This window comes from Silene latifolia, chromosome 1 (assembly GCF_048544455.1).
Source record: "Silene latifolia isolate original U9 population chromosome 1, ASM4854445v1, whole genome shotgun sequence".
Classification (NCBI taxonomy): domain Eukaryota; kingdom Viridiplantae; phylum Streptophyta; class Magnoliopsida; order Caryophyllales; family Caryophyllaceae; genus Silene; species Silene latifolia.
In genome coordinates, this window is record NC_133526.1 from 105,090,601 (window position 1) to 105,109,775 (window position 19,175).

Genomic DNA, 19,175 nt, shown 5'->3' on the forward strand with positions numbered 1-19,175 from the left:
TTGATCAACCGTCTCGGCTAACTTGTCGGGTCCTAGATCACGAACATCACTTGCTTGGTCCCAACAAATTGGACTACGGCATTTCCGTCCATAAAGGGCTTCATAAGGGGCCATCTTGATAGAAGCATGATAACTATTGTTGTAAGAAAATTCCACCAAAGGTAAGCTCTTCTCCCAACTAGAATGAAAATCAAGGGCACAAGCACGCAACAAGTCTTCTAAGGTTTGAATCGTCCTCTCGGATTGTCCATCGGTAGCGGCATGAAAAGCGGTACTCATCAACAACTTACTACCCATAGCATCTTGCAAAGCTTTCCAAAATCTTGAACAAAACCTTGGGTCACGATCCGAAACGATCTCCTTAGGAACACCATGGTAACGAACGATCTCTTCAACATAAGCACTAGCAAGACGGTCTAAACTCCAAGTTTCTTTGATAGGGATGAACCTAGCACACTTGGTCAACCTATCCACAACAACCCATACGGCATCCTTTCCACCAACGGTCTTAGGCAAAGCCATCACAAAATCCATGGAAATGGACTCCCACTTCCATAAAGGAACATCCAACGGTTGTAGCAAACCGCCGGGTCTCTTATGCTCGATCTTTACTTGTTGACAAGTAAGACATCTTCCAACATATGACACAATGTCATTCTTCATGTTAGGCCACCAAAACTGAAGCTTCAAATCTTTATACATCTTGTCTCCTCCGGGGTGAATCGAATAAGGGGAAAGATGAGCTTCATCAAGAACTCTCTTCCTCAAATCAACGGCATCGGGTACGTACATACGTCCTCGGTAACGAAGGTAACCTCTAGCATCAATCTCACAATCCTTTGCTTTCCCTTCAAGAAGCTTGGCTTGAAAACTCTTAAATGTAGCATCGCTCACAAGGCTATCTAGAATCTCACGGTGAAGAACGGGCTCGGCAACCATAGCACCAAGATAATCAAAACCACTCTCCACAAGTTGCAAACTTAGCTTACGAAACTCGGCACAAAGGTCATCGGGAGCACACGAATGACACTCAAGGAATGAGTAGACTTCCTACTAAGGGCATCGGCAACCACATTTGCCTTTCCTTCATGATACAACAACTCCATGTCGTAATCATTCACCAATTCCAACCATCGTCGTTGTCTCATATTCAAATCCTTTTGGGTGAAGATGTACCTCAAACTCTTATGGTCGGAGTAGATACGGCAATGGACTCCAATGAGGTAGTGTCTCCACATCTTCAAAGCATGAACAATGGCGGCTAACTCCAAATCATGAGTGGGATAGTTCACCTCATGAACTCTCAATTGTCGCGAAGCATAGGCAACAACTCTTCTATTTTGCATAAGAACACAACCCAAACCCATCTTAGAAGCATCACAAAACACATCAAAATCAACTCCATCCTCGGGCAAGGTCAACACGGGAGCGGTAGTCAACCTCTTCTTCAACTCTTGGAATGCACCTTCACAAGCTTCGGTCCACACAAACTTGGTCTCTTTCTTCAAAAGTTGAGTCATCGGTCTAGCAAGCTTGGAAAAATCTTTCACAAAGCGACGGTAGTAACCCGCCAAACCCAAGAAACTACGAATCTCACCAACATCGGTTGGACTCTTCCACTCAATCACGACTTCAATCTTCGAAGGGTCTACCATGACACCATCCTTAGATATCACATGACCTAGAAAAGACACCTTAGACAACCAAAATTCACATTTGGAGAATTTGGCAAACCACTTTTGACGACGGAGGATTCCCAAAACGATACGGAGGTGATCGGCATGCTCTTCTTCGGACTTGGAAAAGATGAGGATATCGTCGATGAAGACCACAACACACTTGTCTAAGAACTCACTGAAAGTCCGGTTCATTTGGTCCATGAAGATAGAAGGGGCATTGGTTAAACCAAAGGGCATCACCTTAAACTCGAAATGTCCATATCTCGTGCTAAAGGCGGTCTTAGGGATATCGGACTCACGAACGGGGATTTGGTGATAACCGGATCTCAAATCAATCTTGGAGAAAGTAGAAGCACCTTTGAGTTGATCAAACAAATCTTCAATTCTTGGTAGAGGATACTTGTTCTTGATGGTAACACGGTTAAGCTCACGGTAGTCAATGCAAAGTCTCATGGATCCATCTTTCTTCTTCACAAAGAGAACGGGAGCACCCCAAGGTGAGGCACTAGGTCTAATGAATCCTTTCTCAATCATCTCATCAAGTTGCTTTCTCAACTCCTTCAACTCGGGTGGCGCCATACGGTACGGGGCTTTAGCAATCGGTCCGGTTCCGGGTACAAGGTCGATAGAAAACTCAACATCTCGCTCGGGAGGAATTCCGGGCAATTCTTCGGGAAAGACGTCGGCAAATTCACAAACCACGGGCACTTCCTCGATCTTCGGTAAGGAAGGGGAGGTCGAAGTCACCACACAAAGAAAGATTTGGTAACCTTTCCTCCTCATACTCATCAACTTCAAAGCGGAAATCAACTTCACACCTTCTTGGGAACGGACTCCTTTATAGGATACGCGAGTGCCTAGCGGACTCTTGAGGCGGATCTTTTGGTCTCTACACTCGAATCTTGCATCATACTTTGACAACCAATCCATACCCAAAATTACATCGAATTCCTCAAGGGGAAAACGAAGTAGGTTAGCGGGAAACACGGTTTCCGAAATAGAAATAGGAATGTCGGAGAAAGTGAGGGAGCAAGAGAACATTTCTCCGGAAGGTAAGGATATAGAAGTTTCCTCACTAGGAATGGGCTCAAGAGCTAGTTTTTCCGAAAACTTGGAAGATATAAAAGATAGAGATGCGCCGGTATCAAATAAAATGAGGCAAGGTTGATCAAAAATTGAGAACATACCCGTAATGATATCGGGATGAGCGGCGGCTTCGGCTCGACTCATGACAAAGATAGTTCCTCTTGGCCTAGCATTCGGAGTAGGAGCATTCTTCTTCTCGGGGCAATCGGCAACACGATGTCCGGGCTTCTTACAATGAAAGCAAGTCAAGGGCTTGCCATAGCATCCAACTCCGGGGTGTAGAGCTTGTCTACAATGGTAGCACTTACGGTCCTTCTCAAGTTCATTAGTTGGTGAGGGAACTTGGCCTCTAGGTTCTTGAACTCTTGGTCCTTGTCCTCCATAGTCTTGCATCCTTGGTACAAACCTCCTCTTGTTGGCATAGTTTGGAGTAGAAGGCACAAATGGTCTCTTGCCATGAAAGTTAGAACGGTAAGAATGAGAAGAGGAGTGGATTTTGGAATCTTCTTCAATGGCCTTCAAAGAGCTTTCGGCCCAAATGGCATCATCATAAACTTCCACGAAGGTAGTTGAGCTTCTTCTCACCATGCTTTCCACCTTAGGATTCAACTTGTTCTTGTAGAAGTAGACACGATCCTCTTCATCTTTCACGAACTTGGAGGCATAATGAGCAAGTTCATTAAACTTGTCGGTGTAGGCTTGAATTGATAGCTTCCCTTGCTTGAAGTCCATGAACTCCTTCAATCTTTGTTGTTTGAGCTCCTTAGGATAGAAGCGAGTCTCCACAAGTGACTTGAAGCGGTTCCAATCGAAGTTGGGGTCTTGAGTAGCGGTAGGACCGGTCAAAGTCCACCACCTATCGGCTTCCTTCACAAGAAAGTGAGAGGCTAATCTCACCTTGTCCTCCTCTCGGGCATCAAAGAGAGAGAAGTTCTTCTCCATATCACGAAACCACTCCGAGAGAGCAACGGGATCCACTTCACCACCATAGGTCTTAGCCTTGTTCCTTGCTAGTTGACTTGCAATCCAAGCATAACTTCCTTGACGGTTAGCCTCGGGTGCAAGGGGAGCGGGTTGAGCATTTTGTTGATTAGCAAGTACTTGAGTGAGGGCTTGCATGATAGCATTTTCCACTTGGGTTGGTCGTGCCATCTTGCACAAGAGCAAACAAGTTAGAACCTAACACAAAACATACACAAAAAGGCTACCAACTTAGGTCCTTAATTCTACCCATCTCTCATTCATTATTCAAGGTCAAGTGAGAATTTTAAGTTGGGGTACACGTGTGTGCGTCGGGAGCAATATTGCTCGATACCAACCGTGACACCCCTCGTTGAGTCAACTAAATATAACTAGTAAATCGTGGCGGAATCACGAGATTTTTAAAACTTTTAAGACTTCTAATGAAGTCCAACGCGAGGTATCACCAACACGATAACTAAGTTTAGATAGTTAAGTTTAAGTTTACAAAACAAGTCTATTTATTTGGGAAAAGATATCCCACGAATTAACATAGATTCGAAAAGTAGGTGAGTCTATTATGTGATAACTAAATAAGGTCCAAGGTAAGAACTCGCTAGCTCACACGGTCTTGCCCACTTAAGCTTCATCACCAACCTGTCATTCATAATAAATATGAAAGCCACAATCAGTGGGGGGGAGTAACTCGGGGTTCTCCCGGCCACAATATGTCAAAATACAAGTAATTAGGAATTTAATTAAACAAACAAGCATAAGAATAAATACTTACGGTAACAAGAGAATCATGATTAGTATACAAAATGCAATAAGAGTAGTTATGCATAAATGTGAGAAGAATAATTAGGTCCAACGGTCAAATATTGACTCAACTCAAATGTAAGACAAATTACAAAGTATAGACTCAAACAAGACAACCCTCTAGACTCCAACCTCTTGGTAGGACGACGATCATAATACGGTCCTAGTCTAAACCTGGCCAGACTCTCGGGATGGACGACACCCGATCGACAAACGATACCAAATCGTATCCAAGACTCGAAATATGGTACACCTAACCGTGCCCGAAAGTCGAGTAACCTCAAGCGGAACCTTGTCACCTAACCGTGACCCCGGTCCAAAAAGGCGGAAGGAAAAATAGCCCAACTCGGAAACAATGGCACCTAACCGTGACCCAATGTCCGAGGGCAAATAAATAGGGAAAGTCGAGTAGTCTCACAATGTAAAACGTCACACTCGGGTCACAAATACGAGTGGAAAAGATTGAACAAACATAACGTAAACAATTCATGTGAAACATGCATAAGTATAAAGGTATGAGAAACATCGTACTCTCTGCCGGTGTGGGCACCCTGCTCTTGCCCACCGCAGAGGATTCATGCTATAGTGAAAAATGTCAAAATTAGGTGAGGGTGTATTCTCTGCTCGGGTGGCCATTCTTAGCCGGTCCACCTAGGGGATTCAAGCTAAAGGAAAATAAGGTCAAAAACATGCAATGTGTACTCTCTGCCGGGTGGCCTGCCATCCACCGGCGAGAGGATCCAAGCTATAGTCAATTAACTTCCACATTTCACTTTGTGTATTCTCTGCTTGGTTGACCGCTGCACGTCCCGCCGGCGGAGGGATACACCCTATTATAAAAGACACCAAAATCTCATGTACGCTATTTGCCGGTTGGGTAGGTCGGCTGCCGGCCACCGGCGAGGGGATTACAAAGGCTTAATTCTCCATTTTTATAAGTCGAAAATGCACAGACGCGCTGCCGGTTGGGTAGGCCGGCTGCCGCCCCCGGGAGAGGATCTCTGTCGCGAGAATGCATCAAACACTCATCTAAAGTCTTCCAAATTCAACCATCTTTCATTTAATCATTTCATACTTCTCCAATATGATGAATACTCATAAAATTACCACTTTTAAGATGTAATTAACATATGGGGTTGTTCATTAATCATTAAAATGAAGTTTAATCATGTAATTATGAGAGGATTCCTTTAAGACAATCACATATTTCACCATATTAGAACAAGGCATGAAATTACTCATTAAACATATGAGAATCATCATACAAGTCATCTACTCAACACCAAACCACCACAAGGCATGAAAGACACCAAATTTAACATTCATATGAGTTTAATACTACATAATTCACACAATTTTAACATAAAAGTCGAGTAACCCATCACCGTTACCTTTTTGCACTTCAATCTTCTAAAGACTCGTCAATGATGTAGCTATCCTCCTCCGGGTTGTCCAAGTTCTCCCCTAAACACAAAAATAAAGGTATTAAGTTAAGAATCCACATCCTTGTAAGATGAGAATTTCGAAATAGAGGAAAAGATGGCAACTTTCTTACTTAGAAAGAAGGGAAATGAGAAAAGGAAGAGAATGGCGCGAAAAGGAACGAGATTGGTGAAGAATTGAGTGAGATATGGTGATTTTAGGGTTAGTAAGGGAAGGTTCAACAATGGTGGGGTGGTTGTTGGGAAATTTCAGAAATTACAAGTGAGGGAGATGAAGTTGTGAGGGTTTAGGTGAGGTTTTGTGTAGAGAAAAGAGGGGAAAAAGGCCCATGAGTCGAGTTAAGCCCAATAACTCAAAATGAGTCGGTATCCACTAGAATTTTCGTCCCAAGTCTACTATAACTCGAGTCGGATAATAATATTATTAAAATCTACACTATTATTACCGTTACACGGCTACGGCTATATTTTATGAAAATAAGCTTTAAATAATAATTATTTAATAAAAATTACTTAAAAGTTTATTTAAAAATATAAGGAAAGCGCGGGGTGTTACAACTTCACTATCTATGGTGGCATCTCTAGAAGCACTTGGAAAGAATACTTCCATATCTGCCCAACTAGGCAAAGGACATGAAGGATCAAGTAGTCCTTGCCTAGCTAAGTGTAGGAGGGGGCGGATATTGAGCCCGGTAAGCATTGACCCGATCCTCATGAGCTTCCTTATGCATATGTTGCAATATTTGGGTTAAGTAATCGTTGCCTACCATAACATTAGTGCTAATTGGTGTGAATTCACGGTAGGCGAATTGATATGGTGGAGTCACAATAGAGGAGGAGGAGGAGGGCTTGGCATGTGATTCCCTATGTTGCTTCATAATCATCTCGGCTTCATCGGAGATAGGTAGTAGGTAGCTTGGACTTCGGACATTGATGCGGCATATCTTGTTAGGCAAGATGAAGGACTTAGCTGCTTTAGTGAGCCACTCATACTTGTTGTCAAGATTATCATTCTTGACCCATTGGAACTTGTTGATCATAGTGGCCAAATCAAGAAGGTTGCCTCCTTTAACCGGTTTGTATGTCTTGTCTTTGTTGAAATCCGGGTTAAAGTGTTTGGCTAACCATGTTACTAATCCTCCATTCACAATAAAAGCCACTCCATCTTTACCATTGTCAATTGTAAGCCACTGATCAAGTAAGAGTTGAAGTATGTTGTATTCCTTGGGGAACTTTTTGTTGATATTCATGGTGGATTCAAGGTAGACAATATCGATCTCAGTAAAGTGATTGGTGCCTTTTCTTGCAATTAAAGTGTTGCCCACAAACTTATGCCATACTCTTATACCCGGATGGTGGACATATAGAACATGGCACTCATGAAAAGACTCAAATTTTCGCCAGGTGATCACTTTCCAACGTGGTGCGGTATCATATTGTGAAGGCTTTTTCTCATAATGATAGTGTTCTTCAAGACCAAAAACTTTGCCAAATTCTTTCATAGACATTCGCCTATCCTTGTTCTCAAGGCGAAATTCAACATTTTTCCGACCTTCTACCTTAGTCACCTTCTACTTTGCCAAATTCTTTCATAGACATTCTTCTATCCTTGTTCTCAAGGCGAAATTCAACATTTTTCTGACCTTCTACCTTAGTCACCTTCAAAGAGCTTATGAACTCCATGGTAAGGGAAGGGTAAGTCAATTCTTGCATTTCAAAGAGGGTAAGCAATTTCATGGACTCGAAAAAATTCTTTGTCTTCTCAAGCACACCCAACTTGTCTAAGACATCTTGACATATGAATTTGGTAGGCAAAATAGTCTTTCTAGTAAGGGATACAAATGCTTTCCTATGAGAATCGTTTATGAAAGTTACCTCCGGATAATCTTGCAATTGTTCAATGACCAGAGTAGGTGTAGCTTCCACCATAGGAGTAGAAACTTCTTGAATCTCTACCCTTGGTTGATGAACTACCATAGCCTTTGAAGCTAGAAGAGCTTGTTGCCTTTTGGAAAGATTTGAGGTTGTGGGTGCCTTGTTTCCACCTTTTGTTCTTGCCATGTTGTTCTCCTTGACAAAATTGTATCAACAAACCAATAATAAGCTTGAATGCTCCTTGTTTCCTCAAGCTTCAATCAATTCCCAATCAATTTAGGATTTTCGAAATTGTCTTCAAACCCTAGGAAATCGATTCAATTTGTGAGGATTTTGATGTTTGTATGGCCTTTTGTTGATAAAGGAGTAGTTTAATCTTGATTTGAGGAAGTTTTGTTTTGAATTGGGTGAATTTGGTTGAGGAATTTGTGTTTTGTTGATGAGGGGATTAAGGGTTTTGAGGGAGAAAGGGTGTGTGTTTGTGTTTGTATAAGACATAAATGAATTGGGGAAGAAGGATTTGAATCCCGTGTTATAGCCAAATAGCAGCAGAAGACGAGCGTCTTGGACTGGGGATGCTCGGATCCTCAGTCGGTGAGCTCTGGAATTTTCAACCCGTGCTGGGACGCGCGAATTCTGCAGGAGACGAGCGGATTTCTGCAGGGGACGCTCGTCTTCTCCTGGGGATGCTCGGATTCATAGTCAGTGTGAACCTTAAATTTTTGAAGCAGCCAGGACGCGCAGATTGCTTCCAAGACGAGCGGCTTCAGGACTGGGACAGGCGTCTTCTATGTAATCTGCTCAGATTTTTAAACAGGCCAAATTTTTTCAATTTCAGCACTCCAAAGACCCACGTCCTAGAGCCACGACGCTCGCATCATAGACAGCATGAGCGGATTCCTCCTGGGACGCTCGCATCTTCTCCTGCACCTACGAGTTCAGTTCCACCCGTGGGGATCTTCAGTTCCCGTATCATTCTTTCTTCATTCCTTTGTTCAACATTGTGGGTGCACTATGAAGGCTTGGTTAGCCTAGGCAATTGCTATCCCCACACTAGATCAAACACTACACATCAAAACCCATTAAAATACCTCCCTCACTTTCTCTCATGATGAAAATCTTGATCAAAGTATAAAAAGAATGTAAATCCAAGGGTGACAAGAATGCAATAAATGAAACAAAATGCTAGTTAAAGGGTTAGAATATTTACAAATGGTGGTTTAGGGAGGACTCCATCAAACTATCACTCTTGAATGAGATGTCAAGAAGGCATAGCCAAGGTGTTGTTGATGTTGCTCAACACCTTGTAGAAGTAGTCAAATGCTTGTTCATTGTCATTATAAAGATCTTGCATAGATCATTGCACATTGTGTTCTTCATGGTGGTGACTCGAGTCAAGATGGTCACCAAAGCCTGGTCTATAGCATTGCCGATGTAGGGATTGACTAATCCTTCGAATTCTTCATCCCATAGACCACATACTTCATTAGCTTGCTCTCCATTGATGTCATGAGTTAATGAAAGCAACTCCTCTTTCTTGTTGTCATGGCCAATGAGGCCTTCTTCCTTTCTTGGCGTGATTGGTGGTGAGCTATTCAAGCTCTCATTGTTGTTGAAATTTTCTTGCTCTCCGGATAGAGCATCTTGAGGATTACCCACTTTGTTCTTCCATATGGGTGATGATTCTTTACCCATAGCTTGTTCTTTGCTTTGAGATGCCAACTTCTTCCTATCACTTTCTCGGCTATAATGGTCGATCATGAAACACGGCTCATGTAGTCCGGGAGCTCTCATTATTTTGTCAAGGTTAAAAGTGATTTTCTCATCCCCTACTTCAAGTGTAAGCTCTCCATGTTTCACATCAATCACCGCTCCCGCGGTGTACAAGAAAGGTCTTCCTAAAATGATAGGAATGTTAGAATCCTCCTCCATGTCTACAATGACAAAGTCTACCGGAATGAAAAATTTGCCAATTCTCACGAGCACATCCTCCCATACTGACAGGCTAAAGTCGTATGCCTCAAATTAACAATTTATATCACTTAAATCCAAATACTAAACATTAGTAAAGCGGAAATAAGGGTCGAACCCAAGGGAATCAGATTAACAATTTATGCAAATTATAATGTTGGAAAGGTCGATCTTTAATGTAATTAAAGATCGTAGTAACAAAAGGAGGGAGGTTTGAGTTGATTTTCTAGTAAACTAAAATTAATAGCTAATGCAAATTGAGTAATAAAACTAATGACTTTCGGTGTATCAAATGATTTAAAAGGGTCTTAGAGCCAAGCATATATCCAAACTCAATAACAATTGATCACTGTAAGACGGTTTCAGTTACTAATCTTGATTACTCTATCGTGAATGACAAATTCCAATTCTCCTTACGAATAGTTAATTAAAACGAATCCCGTTCTTAATCAACCCTAACTGTTAAACAACCTTAACAATCAAGTTCATGATTTAATTCAACAGCAGCAATATAAAATGGAGAACTCGATAGAGAATACATAATGCATACAATCCAGTTGCACTTTAGATATTTATGTCAATCGCTTCTAAGTACTAATATCAACGTATCCCGTTCAATATTAATTCCTAGTTGTTACTATCGTAGAGTTAATCAATAAATCCTATTCAATTAACAATACTAACAATACAATGAAGAAATCAATTACTAGTTGTACACCTAGCAATAATCAATCAACATTCATAAAATTAATAACTAAGCAATTCACAATAATCAAGACAAGAAATTAAAACATTCAAACTCACAATCGTATTATGAGCGCTTCAATTGCCTGAATCCAAGAAGAAAGATTTGTTACACATCGTCTGCTAGAAACAATAATAGGGTTTTTTCTTCTCAAAGTTGTGTGTGTGTCTTACTAAAGATGCCTCACCAATTATATAGTAATAAGGTAAATAATTAAAGTAGGAAATAAAGTACTAAAAATAATAATAATAATAATAATAATAATAATAATAATAATAATAATAATAATAATAATAATAATAATAATAATAATAATAATAATAATAATAATAATAATAATAATAATAATAATAATAATAATAATAATAATAATAATAATAATAATAATAATAATAATAATAATAATAATAATAATAATAATAATAATAATAATAATAATAATAATAATAATAATAATAATAAAATTCATCGGAACAAACGAGTCAAATAAGGAAACAAAACACGAGTTCTTTAATGGGACGCCGAAATGTAAGGCAAGCGCACGGTCGTTCACGTGTCGCGCCTTACTCGAATGCGAGTTGAACACATGTCACGCAATAGTTGCTGCCGCATCCCTTTTCTTTTGATTTATGTGCGCTCAATTAGCGCACACATTTCATGTATCTTCATAGCTATCCGGGCCCATCTTTCCTCGAACTTGGACTCCGTTTTAAACTTGTAAAACCGGCCCAATAGCTAATCAAAGCTCACTAACAAATAACCTGCAATTAAACTCCATAACACTACTTCAAACCGTCAAAACCATACTAATTCGCTCCAAATAACTACGACTAAATGAGTCGTATCAAATTCCCCATGCTTGAACTTTTACTCGTCCTTGATGTAAAACCAAAGGACACAATGAAAAAGTATAACAACACCAGCTCAAACCCATCACATGGTAGAAAAATGACCGACAACAAGAATGCTCACTTCCCTCTCACGCCCTCCAAAGCACCCTCAAAAAGTGTAATCATTTCCACCGCCTAGCAAAGAGTAACACACCCACATCCTCAAAATACAAAAGAGCGAAGTAACAATAATTAGTGACGGTAGTCGCCACAATACAACAATAGAAAACAATGCTACGCCCCTTATCGCTCCATCTTAACCAAAAATTCACATGGCTCACAACAAAAACCAACTAGCCATGTGTATAATCCTAGACACCTCTACTCCACTCACTAGCACAAAACCAACAACCGCATAAAGAAAGTGCGAACAACAACAACGAAGCACAGCGATTCTTCTCACCGTAGCCACTAGTCCTACCCGACCGACCTTCTTTAGCACCCTTCTTATGACACCACACCAAAAACAGGACACAAAAATTAGTGTGAAATGGATTTTGTTTTTTTCTAAATCTCTCATTTTGCCTAGAGCGCCCGCCCTTGCGGGTTTTCATTCTAGCTATTTTCCTTACACTACTCTCGTGGCACGCATCTCAATTCTTCATTTTACCCTGAGCGCCCTTTCGGGTTTTCACTCTGTCCTCGGCCACTTTTCCCATTTTTGCCTAGGCGCCCTTTCGGGTTTTCATCTAGCCGGGTATTTCTCTTTTTGTTTTTGTTTTCATTTTTTTTAAGGAATTGGAAAGCAAACTAAATTAAAAATGACGGAATAAAATGTACAATAGTGACTATACCCCTCCCCATGCTTGAATTAAACATTGTCCCCAATATTGTACGGGAACACAAAAGAAACAAGAAGGGGCATACCACCAACTAGGAAGAAGGAAACCCGAAGCGACGGGTCTGCCGGACTCTTGCACGAGCCCTTCTACCAACTCTCCATACATGGAATCCACAGGGTTTTTGTAAGACCCCGGATTCATGTCCTTGAACATGTCACTCATCTCTCAATTCCTCAGCTCAATCGCTATACGGCTTCGCCAAGAGGCATCATCAATAGCTTCTCCACCACTAGTATGTTGGAAAATATGTCCTCAATAATAGTGCGATCACATGATTTAATATCATATTAAATCTCATATAAAGAATACGTAAGGGATGATTCAATTATATAGTCAACTGATCAACATTAATCGGTAACGATTGGCTTTCTAGAGTTTGACGTTACTGTCGTGGGACGGTGGTGGTCAGTTGATCCCTTAAGGTCACACCTAAAGGATGATGCCCTTATCTGTAAAGTTGATTAATTGTATGACGATACAAGTTGATCAATTCCTTAAAATTGAACAATTCACTTGTGAGAGAGAATATTGATATCTTATTGTAATGGGATTAAATATGATTTATTTTAGTAATAAAAATGCTTTATTACTAAAATTGTTGAAATCCTAGGATATCTTATTGACTTAGGAGTAAGAGACTAGAAAAGTGTTTTAGTTTCGCACATTGCAAATTCTATAAAAGGAATCTAAGTAAATTGTGAACGTAGGGATTAAGGGTGAATCCCTCCCCAAATGACTTGATCACAAGTTATGGGATAACAGTGGGAGGATCTTTTAAGTTAAAGAGCCTAAGTCTAGCAAGAATACTAGACATATACTTGGATAAATTCAAGTCATTATAAATAACTTTGAATGGAAGGAAATAACAATTGACAAAGTTGAAATTTATGGCATTTTAACTAGTGTTAATAATACACTAAAGATTATAAGATATGAAGTAGTAATAGTGTATTGACTATTCATTTGTGATAATCACATTTATCGTTTGAGTTTTATTAAACTCACCCATTACCTTGTTATATCCAAATGGGTTGTTGAGAACAAATTGAACCCCATTAAAGTGAAGTGGATTGACATGGTATTCGCCCCTAGTTACTTATATGAGGTGACGTCTCGAAGTGACTAGAGTGTGATGCGATTGATGGCAAGTTCAAGTGTCATAGAGTCATGCGGGATGACTACTCGATCACATAGGCGATCAGTATGGGACACTCGTCGGGCGTGACCGCTTATAGAGTTCTGGTAATTCATAAAGCCTGGTCGTGGCAAGAGCTACTATAGTATTCTTGTGAGTCAATTCTTTTGACTAGAGACTATTCGCTCAAGTTGGCACAAATTTCTGATTAGCTTTGATTTATACTCTACGACTTCGTAAATGAGGTCAAACTGGGTATATTTTGGGTTATGATGAATTGTGGCTGAATTAAGGGAATAGGGCGATAGGAATTGTCCGCCCCTTGTCAGAGTTGTTTGAAATCTCAAGGCCACTGGAGGAGTAGTTAACTGGAAATGCGTGGCCACGCTCGGAAGATATCTATGGTAGATAATTCCGGTCACACAGTTACTCTCCAGATAGAGGAAACCACTCAAGATATGATCAAATGTAAGTACGACCTGCAAGACACCTTGCATTGAGTGGGAGATTGTAATAGGACAAGAGAATTGGTGACGCACACTTGTCTCAGACAAGTGGGAGATTGTTGGAAAATGTGTCCTCAACAATAGTGCGATCACATGATTTAATATTATAATTAAATCTCATATAAAGAATAAGTAAGGGATGATTCAATTATATAGTCAACTGATCAACATTAATCGGTAACGATTGGCTTGCTAGAGTTTGACGTTACTGTCGTGGGCCGGTGGTGGTCAGTTGATCCCTTAAGGTCACACCTAAAGGATTATGCCCTTATCTGTAAAGTTGATTAATTGTATGACGATACAAGTTGATCAATTCCTTAAAATTGAACAATTCACTTGTGAGAGAGAATATTGATATCTTATTGTAATGGGATTAAATAAGATTTATTTTAGTAATAAAAATGCTTTATTACTAAAATTGTTTATTGTTTGAGAAACAATAGAGATAAGAATGAATGGTTAATTATAATTACAAGATGTTGTGAATTATAATTAAATGAACCATTTTATTTATGTGATCAAGTATCACTAGTCAATTTGTTGAATGTAATTTAATTAATTTATAAAATGATATTTATGTGATAGATATGCATTAAATTAATTAATAATATGTAAAATACTACATGTGACATATTGTGTGACAAATGACAAATTGACAAAATAAAATGGTAGTCCATTTTACATGAATGGACCGAAATGTAGGAGGTATTAGTGAGTTGTGCTTGTATTATTTTATGTGATAAGATTTAAATAATAAGCCTAACCTACTCATAGCCTTACAAGCCTATATTTTGATAAGAGCAAAAAGAAAAGCTAGATGCCCCTTTTGTTCTATATCATCCGGCCATACTACTCTTTATGAGTAGTTTTGGTTGATTTTTGCTCTTACACAATTTCATCCATTCATTTTTTATGCTTTTCAATATACCTCTCTCTTACATTCTTCATCTTTCTCCAAAAACATGAGAAATGATGATCCAATTTGTTCAATAAGATTACTAATATTATTAATGTAATATATGAGTATTTGTAATCACTTTTAAGGTAAACTACTAAACAAATATCTAGCAAATATTATATATTTAGTAGAGATAAGGGATAATCTTGGGTGCAATCAAGAGGAGTGGCTTCTATAATTGGAGTCTTTGGAGGATCATCCTATTACTAATCATAGCTCAAGAACAAGTGAAGGTAGGAGACCTTACTTGTGCCCATAAAACCGAAATTAACAATGTAAGGAACATTGTTTTCTTATAAATCTTTTATTTTGTTATGCATGCATTAGATCTAAAGAACAAATAATTAAGAAGTTAATTAGTTCACCATTACAGGAGTCTAATAAGAGGTACATAAACCTAACATAGTACACTAACAATCATCAGCCCCCTCCTCTTCCTCAGCACTCTCCGGTTCGCCCGACCCGTCAGCGTCTCATTCAAGCTACATCCCAACACAGCAACTCCAACAACTTACGACAACATTTAAGGTAGTTTCTGCATCTTTTCGGGGTGGATTTTTTTCCGTTTTGGGGCCATCTAACAACAACACAGCAATAACCAATAACAACAACAACAAAACAGCAGCAACTCCAACACTCCCTTTATCCAGCAATAACTACACAGTACTCCTCTGCACCACACAAAAACTTCAACAACTCAGCAACACACTCCTACAATTCACAACATAACCTCCTTCACCAACACCTAGTCACAGCAACTCCAGCAACAACAACGCAGTAACAAATTCACAACAACTCAAGAAATACACTCATCAACTCCAACAACAACTCAGCAGCCACTACCTCACTCGCGACAAAACCCGACACCTAAACCTTACGACAGCCTTCAATTCAGTAACAGTGCCCAACAGATAAATTGAAATTAAGTAGAAGGGCGCGTAAGTGTTCTACTCAAGCAAGGTAAATAGGAATTTAGGCAAAAGGAGAGATAGAACATGAAGATATGCGTACTTACAGACCAACCGAAATTGTGAAGAGCTCGAAACTCGCCGAAATAGATACAACAAACCCAATTCAGTCCTCAAAATCGCTTCAACTCAGGTATCAATTCTCGAGTTCATAAATTAGGGTTTGTGAAACCCAGATTTCCGCCCCAAATTCAGTAGTACAGGGACGAAATTTCAACAATAATGGATCGAACTTACACGAATTGGGGAAAAATTTGTTAGGTTTGTTTCAATTCCAGAATTAGGGTTAGAAAACCCCCAAATTTTCGGCCCAAATTCAGCAACAAGGGGATGAATTTTTCGAAATATCAATCGATGAACACGAATTTCGCACCAGATGGAGCAATAATCCCCAATTTTTTTTTCAGAAATTAGGGTTACAAAAACCCAATTTTTCGCACCGAAACCGAAACAATTGATATAACTTTTTTTTATTTTGTGATTTATTGAGAACAATTTGCGGGAGGGATTTGGAAATAAGAAGGATTTGTATGGAAGCTATTTGAGTTTTAGGAAATAGGAAGAAGAAAGGAAAGGGGATTAGTCAAAGGAAAGGGTTATTACCTGATGAGGCGCGCGACATTCAGGTGAACCTCGGGTGAGCGTCGAACGCACGTCAGATGCGCTTAAGGTGAACCTGGGTCGCGAAATAGGGACTGCTCGTTACTTATGCGCGACAGAATAGTGCGCTCAAGGTTCAACTATGGCGCGCAATACTTGGACTCTCCGTCTTGAAATATCATTCGACGTTCCTAGCATACATAATAAACCGTCAATATGAATTTAAATAAACCTAGTAATAAAAAGAAACATAATAAAATTTCTAATTACTAACTAAACGCAATAAATCAACTAACTATGAACCACAATTAAAGAAATATTACAAAGAAAAAGGATACAAAATCCGAGTTGCCTCCCGTGAGCGCTTTTGTTTAACGTCGTTGGCTCGACATCTCCAGAATGGTAACCACCAGACTGAAGATAGGAAGAAGTAAACTACCTTAACTTACCAACAGGTTTGCAAGAGGAAGAATGATGACGAGATTTTATATGGATAGTTTGCAAACCTTTCCCGGAGCCCTTCCGGCGAATTAACTTATCAAACCAAGCCTCATGAGGGGATAACACACCTTTGTTCCTTATGAGGGGATCCCTGCAAAACATAAGACACATTGCTCGGAATAGGAGATTTCCGGCACTTTGGTAACACATGGTTAGTAGAAATGTCTATGGCACACAATGAATGAATTGTTGGAGAACGATAAGATGGTTTATTAATTTCAAATTTAACAACCGTCCCATCAAATTCCATGGTAAGAGAACCTTTAGGGACATCTCTCTTAGTCCCCGCAGTCCTCAAGAATGGTCTCCCTAATAAGATTGGTATAGCACCTGCCTGATCATTTTTCATATCCAGAACATAAAAGTCAGCCGGAAAGGCCAACTTACCAACCCCTACCATGACATTCTCCACAATCCCCTTAGGATAGACACTAGACCTATCATCCAACTGAACTACAACACTAGTGTCTTTTAAAGGTCCAAGTTTCAGAGTCTCATAAATAGCAAAAGGGATGACATTAATAGACGCCCGTAAATCTAACATGGCCTTCTCAAATCTAAGGTCTCCTATGGTACAAGGGATAGCAAACATACCAGGGTCACCACATTTAGGGGGTAATTTCTTTTGAAATAGAGCAGGCACATATTCACTAATAATCTCCCCCTTGGAACCCTTACCCTTTAATTTCTTCATCCCTTTCAATTTGTTATTCCTCTTAATAGTGCATAATTCTTTTAAAAACTTAGCATATTTAGGAACACTCTTTAAAAGATTAAGAAGAGGGATATTTACCTCGCACTTTTGAAATACCTCATAAATGTCTTTGTCATGCTCAAAGTGATGGGTTCTCTTCAATGCATCGGGAAAAGGTACCTCCGGTTCCTCCTTCTGTATAGAAGAGGGAATCTGCTCCTTCTCCTTGACATTAGAAGCTTTTTTATCTTCCTCGATCACTATCTCTTCCTCTTTTTCATGAATGGTCACCACCTTAGGCTTACCTTTTGGCTTTTCAATCTCGACCAATTGCCTACCATTCCTTAATGATACGGCACTCACATTCTCCCTAGGATTCACCATCGTTTGAGATGGTAGTGCATTAGAATCTCTAGCCTCCAACCGATTAATTGTAGTAGCCAGCTGACTAACCTGATTTTCAAGATTCTTAAAATTTTGCTTATTATCTGCTCTATCTTGAGTAACACTGAGAGTAAGAGCCCGAATTATATCCTTCGTGGACATTGATGAACTTGGCGGTGCTTGCTCAGCTGCTTGTTGAAGTACTTGTTGATTAAATTGTTGTCCTTGTGGTCTTTGGAGAAACTGACCTCTAGGAGGGCCAGACGATGGACCGGATTGAGAATTTCCCTAACGAAAGTTAGGGTGAGCCTTCCATCCTTCATTATAGGTCTTGGAATATGGATCCCATTTCCTGTTATTTGTAGTACTCTCCCAAACACCATTCACCTCTTCTTGGCCACTGTCTCGCAAGTAAGGACACAAATCATTAGGGTGACCCTCAGTAGCGCATATGCCACAAATAGTAGCCATTTGTCTTCCAGATAACATGTCGCGGAGAGTGGAAACAATATTATCAACCTTTTCCTCTAAGCCAGGACTAACACCCATAGCATTCACTCCTCTTCGTGATGGTTTCCTCTCAAACTGTCTAGAGGTGTCAGCTAGCTCTGAAATAACCTCCCAAGCCTTATTTGGATTTTTGTTGGCTATATTTCCTCCACAAGCAGAGTGAATCATGCGACGGTCATCTTGGTTCAGTCCACCACAAAAATACATAATGAGATCCTGATCAGAGTAACCATGGTAAGGGCAACTAGCACAGAGCTTCTTAAATTTCTCAAGATACTCAAACATAGTTTTCTCGTCTTGCTATTCAACATTACTGATGGCTCTTTTCAGTTGAGATGATCGAGAAGCAGGAAAATATTTCTCGAAGAACACCTTCTTCATACCTACCCAAGTAGTGATACTTCCCGGTGGGAGATAGTTTAACCAGTCTCTCGCATTATCCTTCAAGGTGAAAGGAAATGCTCTCAATTTCAACTGCTCGTCAGTAATAGCAGGTGGCTTCATACCAGTGCACACAATATGAAAGTATGAAAGATGCTTATTCGGATCCTCAATGCTCATACCACTGAAACTTGGTTATTGATGTATCAAACCAGATTTCAGTTCAAAA

General features: G+C 39.8%; 1 protein-coding gene across 1 annotated transcript; it reads right to left on the bottom strand.

Annotated features, from left to right (window-relative positions):
• Nucleotides 1-17,026: 17,026 nt before the first annotated feature.
• On the bottom strand, nucleotides 17,027-18,217 carry LOC141652182 (uncharacterized). Its single transcript, XM_074459787.1, has one exon. It carries the CDS (start codon nucleotides 18,215-18,217, stop codon nucleotides 17,027-17,029), a length of 1,191 nt encoding a protein of 396 aa, XP_074315888.1.
• Between the last annotated feature and the right edge of the window lie 958 nt (nucleotides 18,218-19,175).

Coding starts and splice junctions, on each gene's coding strand:
- LOC141652182 (XM_074459787.1), bottom strand. CDS start 18,217: ATGTCCACGAAGGATATAATTCGGGCTCTTACTCTCAGTGTTACTCAA.